General features: G+C 38.8%; 1 protein-coding gene across 2 annotated transcripts in view; it reads right to left on the bottom strand.

Annotated features, from left to right (window-relative positions):
• COG7 (component of oligomeric golgi complex 7) overlaps window positions 1-15,649 on the bottom strand; it is an 81,153-nt gene that overhangs the window by 32,260 nt on the left and 33,244 nt on the right. For both annotated transcript variants that reach the window (XM_001916245.5, XM_005598850.4), the window contains exons 7-9: window positions 6,549-6,747; window positions 2,463-2,590; window positions 1,384-1,538 (exon numbers count right to left, since the gene is read on the bottom strand). In XM_001916245.5, the coding sequence (XP_001916280.2) occupies window positions 1,384-1,538; window positions 2,463-2,590; window positions 6,549-6,747 (482 nt within the window). The remainder of the gene's footprint in view (window positions 1-1,383; window positions 1,539-2,462; window positions 2,591-6,548; window positions 6,748-15,649) is intronic.

Here is a 15,649-nt window from a genome sequence, read left to right as displayed (position 1 = left end):
CTCTCCTTTTTTCTAACTAAACTTAACTTTAGTTTCCCCTTCTTCTTTCTTTTGACAACCTTATTGTGATATAATTCACATACTACACAATTCACTCACGTAAAGAGACAATTCAGTGTTTTTTAGTGTAGCTATAGAGTTGTACAACCATCACCACAATCAACTTTAGAACATTTCACCACCCCAAAAAAGAAACCCCATACCTTTCAGCAGCCATTCCTCATCTCCTCAAATGCTCCCCTCTCCCCAGACCTAAGCAAGCACTCACCTATTTTCTGTCTCTATAGGTTTGCCTGTTCTGGACATTTTGATAGATGAAATCATAATACCATGTGATCTTTCGTGTCGGGCTTCTTTAACTTAGCATGATATTCACAAGAAATATGTGAATTTATGTTCCTTTTTTAAAAAAATCAGACAACAACAAATAAAGCTAAATCCCCGATGATCACCATCTTAGCCTTTCCCCAACTCTCCACAGACAACCAGTGTCTGGAGTTTGTGGCCCAGCCTTCCACATCAGAGCTCAGCAAACTTCTTCCGTTAAGGTCCAGATATTTTGGGCTTTGAGAATCACAAAGTCCCTGTCCCAACTACTCAACTCTACCTTCACAGTGCGAAGGAGTCACTGGCCACAGGTACGTAGGGGCATGGCTGTGCTCCAAGAAAACTTTCCTTACAAAAATAGAAAGCAGGCCAGATTTGGCTCATGGGCTAGAGTTTGCTGACTCCTATTCTGTAGGAATATATAGTTCATTTTAAAGTCCTAGAAAAGATCTAGAACAAGGGTTGGCACTCCTGGCTTTGTGTAAATGAAGTTTTACTGGAACACAGCCACACCCATTCATTTACGTGTTGTCTACAGTTGCTTTTGTGCTGCTAAAGCAGACTGCTCCGAAAGTCTCCACTGGCCGTCAGGCCCACAAAGCCTAAAATACTTACCCTTCAGCCCTTTGCAGAAAAAGTTTGCTGAATGCTGCTACAGAAAATATACCCTATTTTTTTGTACGCTTTTTTTACATACTGTATGAGACTCCATATATTATTCTGCAACTTGTTTTTATTCCCTCAACAATATCTTTTTGAGATCTATCCATGTTGATATGTGTGATCTAATTAACACCTTAACTGCCGCATAGAGTTCCCTTGTATGAATAGACCATATCTTAGTCAGCCATTTCCAAACTGACAGACATTCAGCTTGCTTTAGTGCTCCACCGTTAGAAACAGTGCTCCACGAACATCCGTGGGCACGCCCCCTTGGGCTCAGCTGCAAGTGCTTCCCCAGGGTTCACAGCAGGAATAGAAGACACGCTCATTTTTAATTGGGACAGATATCGCCCTCTGCTGTGGCCGGCCCTGTCCCCACTCCCCTAGCCTTACTTGGTAAAAAGGGATTTCAAGGCTGTCAGCAGGCCGCAGGTCCCCAGGCCATTGGTGAATCTGATGCATCTGTCAACGGCTGCAGACGCCAAGCCAAAGAGCTTGTTCACGGAGTGGCTCAGCTCCTGCACACAGTCAATGACCTCTCCGTGCTCCTGGGCAGCAAATACGTACAAACAAAAGGCGCCTCAGACTCCAGAACAGGTGAATAGACAACACGAAGACGGGGGAGACCTCCAACCCTCCTCAGGAGAAAATCACCTAATAGGGACACCAGTGATGCAGTCCCAAACTGCGACAGCTCTTCAAGAGCCTGACCCAGGGAAGAATGGTCTCAGTGCCCAGTGAGATCAGAGAAATTAACTCCTAGCCCAAAGCATGATCAAATCTTGATATGCATCTTTATATTTTTCATTTCTTTCCTCTTTTGCTGTGGCTAAGATAGCATCTCTCACTCTGGCACTCAAGCTAGGATTCAAATTCTTCATATCACACACTCCAAAAGAATGTAGTAACAGGAAAATGTTTCGTTCAGGGGCAAGAATGTAACTGAAGTGGAACAACTTTCTAGGTATCTCCCTAGAAAACGGAAAAATGGCAGGAGGCAGATTTTAACTACTGTAAGATCAGTTCTTCAATGTTGACTCACCTCATGCTAGACAACCTTACTATCTGCCACGGAAATGACCTCTGTTCCCCCCGGGTGCCCACACAGTGAACCCGCCCCTACAGCACTGTCCATGAATGCTTGGCTCCTGTGCCCATTTGCATATCTGCCTAAACAAAAGAATGCAGAAGCAAGAAATTACTAAATCAGGGAAATAATCAACTTATCCCTCTTGTTTTGCTAGACCTTCATTGGGGATTTTAAATGGAAAATTGGTAGCATATCTGTGCTCTCATTTTACATTTGGATTGCAAGAGCCCATGAGGCACTTAGAGCCCATGTTTTGCACATCTGTTCCGCCTCTTTGCACGCCCGATGCCACCTCACACCTTCTCCAGTGCATCTCACCCTCAACCCTCTGCCTCGCAAACAGACTGATTCCTAATGGCCACTGGCAGGATGATGACATTACCAAAGGCACGGCGCTGATCTGGATGAGGAGGTTTTTTTCTTCCATGTCGCCATACTTCAGCTGGTAGGGTTTGTACGGACCATACACAGCATCCACCAGTTCCATGACTTTCACCAAGTTGTGGTCATCTTTAGGGAACCAGAAATTAAAAGCAGCAATGAACAAAGAATTGGAAATTAATTGTTGGAAAACAACAGGTGAAAGGTACTCTACTAGAACTTTTCCTGTTTCATCTTAGGGGTGACTACATTTTGTTAATTTGCTTTTATCATTCATGGAAACTTAAACAATCATGTCAGTAAATATTTCGATAAATTTGGGCTTTGTGTATTATTTGCCTAAAGCACTATCAAAGACACCAGCCCCCTACTGCTTGTTGAGTCATGCTGTGGTGGGCGTCCCACATAAAATAGAGGAAGATGGGCACGAATGTTAGCTCAGGGCCAGTCTTCCTCAGCAAAAAGAGGATTGGCAGTACATGTCAGCTCAGGGCTAATCTTCCTCAAAAAAAAAAAAAAAAGAGAGAATCCCTGGTGCCCAGATCTTGGTTTCTAAATACAATTTCCCTCTAGAAAAAATCAAGCTCCTTGGGAAAATGGCTGATTCCAGGTTTGAGGCAGGGAAAGTACAGGTTCCTGGAATAGTTTGTGCCAAAAAGCAAGAAAGCACTCAAAGATTGACAGGATATGTCAGAAAGATACAGCTGCCAGCTTGAAGGCACAACCACTAACCAAATTTGAAATAATTTGAGTCAAAATGAATAATAATAATGGATCATAATACAATGATCCAAAATAATCTATGAGTTCATAGTAATATTAAAGAGAACGAAAGGAAAATCTCTTCTTTACAAAAGAATGCCGGCAAATAGATGTAGAAGGAATGAGAGAATTAGGAAATCACTACTTTATAATCAGCAGTGTTAAAAGTTTATTCAGACAAGGATTATCAGTGGATGCTAAAGTCACTAGGCAAATGTTTCTTATTGCTATGGGCTCAAAGCATCACCCCACACATAAATTACTTATTGATTACAAAGAGGAACAGATAACTTTACATTAGAGAGATCTGGCAGATACATTTACCAAGTGATTGATCCAACTCATCACCAAGAATTGGATATGATGTGTCTCCTGATGTGATGCCATAGGAAGTACACATGCAGTATTCTTCCCAAAAATGTTTAATTTAAATCTAATCATGAGGAAACAATCAGACAATTCCAGAATACGGGACACGCTACAAGAATGTAGACTTCTACTCTGTATCCTTCAAAGATATCAGTGTCATGAAAGACAAAAGAGAGATGAGATGACTGTTTCAGAGTGAGAGATTAAAGAGACAGGGCATACAAATACAATGTGTGTACACCGATTGCATCTTAATGGGAAGAAGAAGTGGGGAAGCAGCTATAAAAACTTATATGGAACAAGTGAGAAAACTTCAATACAGATTGTATACTAGGAGACAATATTAAATCAGTACTAAATTTCTTGGGTTTGATAATGCTAATAAAACATTCTATTAAAGACATATTTAGGTATACACACTCATGTAAAATCTGTATATGTATATAATTCAAAATACTGTTTCTGGATGGTAAGTCAAGAATGACCTTTTTCCTTCCTTGTATTTTCTGGATTTTTCTATAATGAATACATATTGCTCATTAATTATAAAGTAACAAATTATTTAAAAGATTTACTTTCGATTGCATAATCTTTTATATATTTTGAATTATACCATGTACATGTATTAATTATTAAAATAGAAAATATGTCAAAGGCAAAATATAAAGTTAGAAAATATATTTGCAACATACTTGATAAACAATGGGAAAAAACTCTTATTATGTAAGGATAAATTTTTAACATTGGTTACTTCTAGCAAGTGGGATTATAAGACTTTCATTTTGTGTGACGGATTTCTATATCACGAATTTTTAGAACATGTACTTTGTTGCTTTTTATAATATATTTAATAATATATTATTTTAAGTAAATTGCACTTATATATTAACCAGAAATAGATTGAACTCTCAAACAGAAAAATAGGCAAAAAAATAAGCAATTCAAAAGAGAAAAAATATAATTTTGATAATAAATTTTCAAACTTGCTGGTAATCAATGAAATAAAAAATTAAAATGATATATCATTAATTGTCTAAGAACCTGGCAATGATGGGGAAGAAAAACAAGATAGAGTCTAGCGCTGGAGCCAGCATGGGAGAATGGGCACCCTCATTCACTACAGATATACATGAAAATAGGTAGAAGCCTCTTAAAGAGCAAAATATGACAAATATTTTTAAAATGTTCATTTCTTAGCAACTGTAATTTTTAAACTTATCCTAAGGAATAATCAGAGTTGGGCTCAAAAATTAATGTATAAAGGGGACGGCCCTGTGGCCTAGTGGTTGAGTTCCATTCGCTCTGCTTTGGCAGCCTGGGTTTGGCTCCCGGGCACAGACCTACACCACTTGTTGGCCGCCACACTGTGGTAGCAACCCACACAGAAAAAAAATAGAGGAAGACTGGCAACAGATGTCAGCTCAGGGCGAATCTTCCTCAGCAAAACAGCTCAGAGCAAATCTCCCTCAGCAAACAAAATAATAATAAAAATGTGTAACATTGTTCATAACAGTTTTATTTACAATAGTGAATAAAAAAATTAAAGTAAGCCATAGTTATCAAGTGGTCATTAAAAACCATGTCTTAGGGAAACATTTAATGACATAAAAAATGCTCATATTATTTTGACCAAAAAAGAGAATATAAGATTGTATACAACCAATATTTTAAAATATGTATATGTGTGAGTATGTGCATATATGGAAAATGTATATTTTTATTTTAATTACTAAGATGAAATATAACAATGTTGCCAGTGGCTCTCTCTGAGTGATAAAGTTATGGATCATTTTTATTCTCTATTATTTTTATTTTTGAGTCTGTTTGCAAAGTATTTTTATATTAAAATAGACTTTTTTGAAAACCTCAGTAGGAATCATTAAAACTCTGAACTTCCAAGGTGACAAAGCCCTTTTGCATCTGGTTCTTGGGAGGCTGGTTCTCTCTTTTTCAATAAAGTCCATCACGAGTGGGAGGAAGGCAATCTGTTCCCTGCCCTTCTTCATTCCACCCTGCTCCAGAAGGACGCATGGCCTAAACACTCTTTAGCCACTTGGACAACGGCATCCTGGTCCCCTGGAAGCTGACCACATCCACTGTGCCTCTCCCATAACCAAGGCCTGACCACAGAGTGTGCCAAAAACACCTATGAATCATCAGGAACCCGAACAACAAACACACTCCCTGGAATGTACGAGGTAATTATACATGAATGTAATTAAAGAGAATAACTATTAAACAAACCAAGTTAGTGACACACAGCAGCCAAATGGTAGAACAAGGCCTTCCTGAAGTGATTTCCTGATTTGACAGCAGCATGCGTCAGGAGGTCTGTGTTACTTAAAAGTTTACGATGCTTTTAACATAGACGGAAACCAGCTGGGGAAATGTCACCCCTGAACTGTTTGCCCAAATGGGAACAAGAAGTGCTCTGCTCTCAGATGCAGCTGGGAAAAGCCCATCTTCCCTATAGCTACCCTTCGTCCTAACATAGCGTCCCTGCCTCCTTAAAAACTTGCTGCTGCCCCATTTAAAAGCTACTCTAACCCATTTGTTCTCTTAAACTTACTTCTTAAGTTGAACTGTCTGAGGTTTTATGATGATTTGAAATGGAAGAGGACACTACCCTCTCAATGTAACTTGCTGCCAACTCATTGCCACTAATGCCCACCTGCCTCGTTCACATTCTAAGCCCCTGTAGAAGTGTCCATCACTTCCCCAGAGTGTGTAAAGCACCTCGGCAGCGCTAGTGCTAGGTAAACATATTAAGCAACAACTATTTCCATAAGAGCAATGTTTTCATGGAAAAGCCTTCCATATCTGTTGAGAAGGAAAACACTGATCCCTTTCATTTCTGTAAAATCAGTCACCTGAAAAGGCAAACAAACCCAGGCCCCAGAAGCTTCAAAAAGTGTGAGTAAAGACAAACAAGAGAGCTGGGAGGAGGAATGTTTACGTGGGTGGGGAAGCAGTGCCATCTCCAACCCCTTGGCAAAGTGGGCAGTGGCATCGTAGAACTCCAGCAGTTTGGTGAGCTCCAGCTCAGGTGCCGCCCGCTCCACACCGGAGCTGAGGCAGATGGGCAGAGAGGGCACCAAGGCCCCCAGGGTCTGAATCAGCAGCACGGTCACCACCTCGTGGGGGTTCTTGAAAACCTGCAGTGGGAGAGAGGGACCTGCGTCAGCAACCGGGAAAAAACAGGAGCATACCCTTTAAAGCAGCAGTCTCCTGGACGGCTCGAAGGAATCCCTCCGGTGTCCAGTCAAGAGCTATAAGCCCCAAGTTTTCCTCACTGCAAATGTGAACATGCTCAGAAAGCCAAGTAAACTGGCAGGCCCTGCAACTTGTCCAGAACAAGTGGCTACTTCCTGTCTACCACTCGCTCCAAGTGCCTATTTTCAAATCAATTAAATGTAGTATTTAGATGGTCAGCAAAAACTGGCTAGAGAGAGGATTGTGAAGATGACAAAGCAGAAATTGGGAGGGTATGGAAGGAGGGGAACAAAACAGAATTAAAGAAGAGTAATTTACTGAATCGGAGTTGGAGGGCCTTTAAGCAGATTTGCAGACCAGCCTGCAGCCACCTCTCCTCTTGACACAGGTCTTCAGTGAAGATGGATTTATCTTTTACTCTTAAGGACCACCAAGAATAGTGTATCCAGAGCCTTTTAGATCGTAGATTCACTTATTCATTGAGGCTTTTTTTCCATTCTATATACTACAGATATCTTGGACAAAACTTGGATAATGGACGCAGTGAATTTAGAGAGGGATTCTCATCGACCCCCACTGTTGATTAAATGCTTTCTTATAACATAATTCAAATATGCACAAACATGAAATAAGATATAAGACTGTTCTTGTGTAACTCTAAGGTCAAAAATATATAAGTTTAAAAACGTACACGCAACAAATTCAAAATTTTGTTAGAAAATACCATAAGATAAATAAGAATGAAAACACTACAGGGCAAAACTTATGGGATACCACAAAAGCAAAGCTAAGAGGTAAATTTATAACTGTAAATACATACATTAAAAAGAAGAGATAAATCAATGACCTAACTGTACACATTAAGGAACTAGAAAAAGAAGAACAAACTAAACCCAATGATAGCAGAAGGATGGAAATAGTAAAGATTAGAGCAGAGATAAATGAAACAGAGAACAGAAAATCAATAAAGGAAATCAATAAAACTAGAAGTTGGTTCTTTGCAAAGATCAACAAAATGGACAAATCTTTACCTAGATTGACTAAGGAAAAAAGAGAGAAGACTCAAATTACTAAAATCAGATGAAAGTGGGTAATACTACCAATTTTACAGAAGTAAAAACGATTATAAGAGAATATTATGAACAATTGTATGTTAACAAATTAGATAACCTAGATGAAATGGACAAATTCCTAGGAATACAATTTACCAAAACTGACTCAAGAAGAAATAGAAAATCTGAATAGACCTCTAACCAGTAAGGAGATTGAACTGGTAATCAAAAACTTCCCAACAAAGGAAAACCCAGAACCAGATGGCTTCACTAGAAAATTCTACCAACATTTAAAGAAGAATTAACACCATCCTTCTCAAACTCTCCCAAAAAACTGAAGAGGAAGGAACATGTTATGGTCTGAATTGTGTCCCCCTCAAATTCATATCTTGAAGTCCAAACTCCCCCGGTACCTCAGAATGTGACTGTCTTTGGAGGCAGAATCTTTAAAGAGGGAATTAATAAGGTAATCCGGGTAGGCCTAATCCAATCTGATCTGTGTCCTTATAAGAAGAGGAGATTAGGTCACAGACACACAGAGGGAAGACCACGTGAAGACACAGGGAGACGCAGCCGTCTGCAAACCAAGGAAAGAGGCCTCAGAAAAAACCCACCCTGCCAACACCTTGATCTTGGACTTCTAGCTTCCATTCAGAATTGGGAGAAAATAAGTTTCTGAGCCAGCACTGATGGCCTAGCAGTTAAAGTTTGGCATGCTCCACTTCGGCGGCCTGGGTTTGCTTTCTGGGTATGGAACCACACCACTCATCTGTCAGTAGCCATGTTCTGGCAGCAGCTCACACATAAGAACTAGCAGGACCAACAAGCAGAAGACACAACTATGTACTGGGGCTTTGGGGAGGAAAAACAAAAAAAGAGAGGAAGATTGTTAACAGATGTTAGCTCAGGGCAAATCTTTCCCAGAAAAAAAAAAGAAAAGAATTTCTGTTGTTTAAGCCACCCAGTCTGTGGCATTCTATCATGGCAGCCCTGGAAAATTAACACAGAACACTTTCTGACGCATTCTATGAGGCCGGCATTACCCTGATACAGAAGCCAGACAGACACTAAAAGAAAAGAAAATTATATACCAATATCCCTTATGAATACATATTCAAAAACCCTAGACAAAATACTGGTAAGCCAAGTTCAGCAGCACACTAACAGGACTATCACCATGACTGAGTTCTCTCCAGAATGCAAGATGGTTCGACATATGAAAATCAATCAATGCAATACATCACATTAACAGAATGAAGGAAAACACATGATCATCTCAATTAATGCAGAAAAAGCATTCAACAAAATTCAACACCATTTCATGATTAAAAAATTCAGTAAACTAGTAATAGAAAGGAATTCCCTCAATATGATGAAGACCATATAGGAAAAACCCACAGCTAACACAATACTCAATGGTGAAAGAATGAAAGCTCTTCCCCTAAGATCAGGAACATGACAAGGATGCCTGCTTTTGCCACTTCTATTCAACATATGGCTCTAGCCAGAGCAACAGGACAAGAAAAAGAAACAACAGGCATCCAAATTGGAAAGGAAGAAATAGTTATCTCTGTTCACAAACGACACAATCTTGCATGTAGAAAACCCTAAAGAATTCACACACACACACACACACAAAAACTGTTAAAGAGTTAATAAACAAATTTAGCAAAGTTGCAGGATACAAAATCAACATGCAAAAATCAGCTGCATTTCCATACACTAGGAATGAACAATCAAAAAGGAAATTAAGAAAACAATTCCACTTACAATATCATCAAAAAGAATAAAATACTTAGGAATAAATGTAACCAAAGAGCTGAAAGACTTATACACTGAAAACAATGAAATGCTGCTGAAAGAAATTAAAGACGACAAATAAAATGGAAAACATTCCATGTTCATGATTTAGAAGATTCAATATTGTTAAGATAGCACCACTCTCCAAAGGGATCTACAGATTCAATGCAATCCCTATCAAAATCCCAATATGCTTTCTGGAGAAATAGAAAGACCCATCCTAAAATTCATGTGGGATTTCAAGGAACCCCAAATAGCCAAAACAATCTTGAAAAAGAATAACGTTGGTAATCTCACATTTCATGATTTCAAAACTTACTAGAAAGCTACAATAATCACAACACTGTGGTCGTGGCATAAGGATAGACAAATAGCCCAGTGGAATAGAATAAAGAACCCAGAAATAAACCCTCACATACATGGTTAAATGATTTTCAACAAGGGTGCCAAAACCATTCAGTGGGGGAAAGGACAATCTTTTCAACAAACGGTGCTCAGAAAACTGGATATCCATATGCAAAAGAAAGAAGTTGGACCCTTACCTTACACCATACACAAAAACTAACTCAAAACTAATCAGGGAGCTGACCCTGCGGCCAAATGGTTAAAGTTCTGTGTGCTCTGCTTCAGTGGCCTGGGTTCACGGGTTTGGATTGGGGCACGGACCTACTCCACTCATCAGCCATGAAGTGGAGGCATCCCACAGACAAAAAAAAACTAGAGGAGGATTGGCACAGATGTTAGTGCACAGCAAATCTTCCTCAAGCAAAAAAAGAGGAAGACTGGCAACAGATGTTAGCTCTGGGCGAATTTTCCTCCACCAAAAAAACCAAAAATTAACTCTAAATTAATCAGATGTAAACATTAAGAGTTAAACTATATGGGGCCAGCCCCGTGGCCGAGTGGGTAAGTTTGTGCACTCCGCTTCGGTGGCCCAGGGTTTCACGGGTTCGGATCCTGGGAACGGACATGGCGCCGCTCATTGGGCAACACAGAGGTGGTATCCCACATGCCACAACTAAAAAATATACAACTGTGAACTGGGGGGCTTTGGGGAGAAAATTTAAATCTTAAAAAAAAAAAAAGAGCTAAACTATAAAACTCTTAGAAAAAAACATAGGGGGAAATTCTCATGACCTTGGATTGAGCAATACTTTCTTAGGCATGCACCAAAAGCACAGGCAACAAAAGAAAAAAATAGATCAATTGGACTACATCAAAATTTTAAAATTTTGTGCATCAAAAGGCACTATCAAGAGAGTAAAACAACAACCCACAGAATGGGAGAAAATATTTGCAAATCATACATTGGATAAGGGCTTACTATCCAGCATATAAAAAGAACTCCTACAATGCACCAACATAAAAACAAACAACCCAACTCAAAAATGGGCAAAAGACTTTAATAGACATTTCTACAAAGAAGATAATACAAATGGCCAATAAGCACATGAATAGATTATAATATCATTAGTCATTAGGGAAATACAAATCAAAACCACAATGAGATACCACTTCACACCTACTAGGATGGCAATTACCAAAAAAATGGAAATGACAAGTGTTGGCTAAGATGTAGAGAAATTGGAACCCTCATGCACTGCCAGTGGAAATGTAAAATGGTGCCGCTGTTGTAGAAAAGAGTTTGGCAGCTCCTCGAAACATTAAAGAATTACAGTATGATCCAGCAATTCCATCCCTAAGTATATATCCAAAATTGAAAACAGGGACATAAACAGATATTTGTACACCCATGTTCACAGTAGCATTATTTACAATAGCCAAAAGGTAGGAGCAATCCAAGTCTATCAACAGATGAAGGGATAAGCAAAATGTGGTAGACACATGCAATCGAATATTATTCAGCCTTAAAAAGGAATGAAACTCTGATACATGTTACAAAATGGATGATGCCTGAAAACAATTTGCTTAATGAAATAAGCCAGAGACAAAAGCACAAATATTGCATGATTCCACTTATGTGGGCTATCTAGAACAGGAAAATTTATAGACAGTAGAACAGAGGTCATCAGGGGTTGGTGGAGAGGCGAATGGAGAGTTATTGCTTAATGGGTACAAAGTCTGTTTGGGATGATGAAAATTTCTAGAAACAGATCGTGATGACAGCTAATCAACATTGTGAATGTACTTAATGATACACAACTGTACACTAAAAAATGGCTAAAATGGTAAATTTTATGTTATGTATATTTTACTACAATAAAAAAAATTTTTAACTATAAAACCAATAAAATTCAAAATAAAAGGACAGATGAAGATGATGTTGTACTGCGACTGAACTGCCCTTTCGTCACTCATTTGATCTGACTGTCACAGGGAGTTCTTCTGAGTTCAGCATTGTGGTGTGTGATGAGAATTCTCACACTGCTTCTCTCTCTGTTCAAACACTAAGAAGACTTTAAGATGGCTATGGCATTAAACAGCACTGACTCGACACCACCACTTATATAAGTGTTGAGTTTGTCTCTATTGTCTTCTCACTGGCCCCCAAAAGGACAGGGGTACCCACGTGACTATCAACACAAATGCACGCACTGAAATCGCACAGCAGCAACTGGTTATAAAGTGGTCATGTACACAATCCAAAAGATGCTTATATTTTTTCTCAAATTATTACCAAAATGGAAAACAAAGTTTTTAAATTCTCTTGGAAAATTCACAAAACTTCAACAAACACCTTTGTAGTTTGATAAACCTCCCTGTAAGAGTCTGAGAGAAAGAAATAAAGAACCCAACAAACCCAACAAATAACAAAACAACCAATTGATATTTCCTGAGCAACAGTCTCCCAATGATCTACTGGATGTCCCCATTAAGCTGAGCCACTCTCACTTGGAATTCAGAAGTATCCCAAATTGGAATTCATTATTTCCTCACTGACCTCCCCCAGACCTGTTTCCCTCAACTTCCCTATTTCTGTCAGTAGCATCTCCACTCAACCAGAATAAAAATCTCGCTTTTGATTTTCCGACTTTCAGTCCCTTTGTCATTTGCCAGGTCATAACAAAGGTTCACTCTTGAACTGGATGCCTTTTACTCCGTTACCACTACCCTCCTAGACAAAGCTTCCTACCTTGTCTCCAGTCTTTCCTCATCAAGTCACCCTATACACCACCAACAAATTCACTATTTTTAAATGTTACTTTAAAATTTTACTTACGTTTTAGATGTTTAAATATCGCAAGATTCACAAGTTATTAACATCTTGCCACGTTTGCTTTATCTCTATCACAGATATCACGACATATCACCTCAGCATGTATTTCTTAAAAACAAGGGTATCCTCTTACAACACTACAGCTAATCAAACCCAACCTTGATGTAACACCTTTACCTACAGTATTTCATGTTCAAACTTCCCCAACTATCCCTTTAATGCCCTTGATAGCTTTTTTGTCATCATGCAGAATCCAATCAAGGATCACACAATTACATTTAGTTGTTAAATTTTTTTGTCTCCTCCAATTTGAAAACAATTCCCCAATTTTTTTTTTCTTTGATGACATTGACATTTTTGAAGAGTCCAGGACAGTTGTTTTGCAAAACTGTCTTTAATTTGAATTTGTCTTTGTGTTTCCTCATGATAGCATTAGGGTTAAGCCTTCCTGGCAGGCAAAATATATAGGTGATGTTTTGACACCAAAGTCATTCTTAAAATAGTAATGTCATCATTCACTTATTGCTCCAGGGTCTCATCATCTTCTAGAGAAAGCCAAACTCCTGTGGCTTAAATTCAAAGTTTCTCCACTGTATGTTCCCAGTCCCTACACACATAGTTGCACATACAAACCCGCCTCTCCAGCCAACACACACCCTCACTAGCCCCCAAACACGCTCATGTGAGAGAATCATTAAGACCTTCAGATATCGCCCAGTCCAACTTCCTCATTTGACAGAGGAAACATTTTACTACAAGAAAGGAAGGGACCAAAGGAAGAGACGAAAACTATTCTTGTCCAGAAAAAGAAATCCTGACTCCTCTCTATGTACAGTGAGAAAGGAGTGAGCAATGAGTATCTACTTCACTCATCTCCTACTTAAATGACCTGGGGGCAGGAGGAGGAATTAGACTAAATGCCTCTAGAAGAGTTCTAATTGGTCAGTCAGCTGAAACCATTAGGTTATATCCTAGAACTTCAGCGGCATTTTTTTACGCATGTTTCAAATAAAGCACGCTGGGTCCCTTACACTCAATGGTGTCCCTTTTCCTTTAAAGTGATCTGGGACAAGGGATTTTCTGGCAAATGGCCAAAGAATAACCAAAAAGTTCACAGACTACAAGACCAAACTTACCAAATAGGGCTACAACATTAACCTTAATAGCCCACGCAAAAACAATCGGACTCTACCTCATACTATATACAAAAATCAATTCAAGATGCACGATAGACCTAACTGTGAAAGCTAAACAAGCTTTTAGAAGAAAATGTAGAAGAATATCTTTGCAACTTGGGGGTCGGTAATGGTTTCTTAAGACACAGAAAGCAATAACCACAAAAGAAAAAACTGACAAATTAAGTTTCATCAAAATCAATATCTCTGCTCAAGCCATAAACTGAAAGAAAATATCTATCAAATATATCAAACAAAGGACTTGTATCCAGAATATATAAAGAACTCCTAAGACTCAATAAAAAGAAGCAAATAACCCAATTTTTTTAAATGGGTAAAAGACCTGAACAGACACCTCACAAAGGAAGATATAAGCACATGCAAAGATGCTCAATATCCTTAGTCATCAGGGAAATGCAAATTAAACCCACAATGAAATACTACAACACACCCACCAGAATGGCTAAGATTAAAGAAGACTGATAACATCTAATGTTGGCAAGGATGTGGAGCAATCACAACTCTCACAGACTTGTGTTGTGGAAGTGTAAAAAGTACAACCACTTTGGGAAAATGTCTGGCAGTTTCTTATAAATTTAAATATGCACCTACCCTAAAACTCAGCGATTCCATTCGTAGGTATTTACACAAGAGATATGATATGAACAAGTGTATTGACAAAAAAACTTTTAGAATAATGTTCAGAGCAGCTTTATTCATAATAACCCAAAACTGAAAACAGCCCAGTGTCCAACAATAAGAGAATGAGTAAACACACTGGTATATTCGTGCCACATAATAGTGTTCAGCAATAAAAAGGAAGAAACTACTAATACACACAACATGAATAAATCTCAAAAACAGGCTGAATGAAAGAAGCCTTACCAGAAGAACACATACTGTAGGATTCCATTTATATGAAATTCTAAAACAGGCTAAACTAATTTATGGTGGAAAAAAAATCAGACCAGTGGTTACCTTCAGGGATGTTAGTGCAAAGACTGGGAAGGAGCATGAAAGACCTTTCTGGGGTGATGGTATTGTTCTGTATCTTGACAGGGGATTAGGTTACACAGGTACCTGCATGTGTCAAAACTAATCAAATGGCATATGTAAGACCATTGCATTTCACAATTTTACCTCAAAATAAAACCATAAACAAATATTAGCTGGTTGATATGCCTGATGTTTGCAACTTACTTTGAAATGACTCAAAAAAATAAGATGGGTCAATGAATGGATAGACACATGGATAGAGGGATAGATCTGTGATAAAGCAAGTACAGCAAAATGTTCACTGTCGAACCTAGGAGGTGGGTACATGGGTGTGCACTGTACAAGTCTTTCAACTTTCCAATATGTTGGGAAATTTTCATATTAAATTACTGGGGAAAAAATTCTGAAAGAGACAGATTCACCCTGGCGCCTTTGGTTTCCTTTCACACTATATTGACCTTCAGGAGATGACAGCCACCTATCATGCTTACATCTGGAAAGAAAATGGCCATGGGCCAATGTATAAATTAGCACAAACTCACATCTTACAAAATTTGGGATGAGGCCCCAACACAAGCCTGAGAAGCCTCAATTCTTTTTCTTAAATGATGAAGGACATTTGTACCCATGGACATGAACTGTA

The sequence above is a fragment of the Equus caballus genome, chromosome 13 (assembly GCF_041296265.1).
Source record: "Equus caballus isolate H_3958 breed thoroughbred chromosome 13, TB-T2T, whole genome shotgun sequence".
Classification (NCBI taxonomy): domain Eukaryota; kingdom Metazoa; phylum Chordata; class Mammalia; order Perissodactyla; family Equidae; genus Equus; species Equus caballus.
The sequence above is the reverse complement of the archived record's forward strand: the minus strand, read 5'-3'. Positions and strand labels throughout refer to the sequence as shown.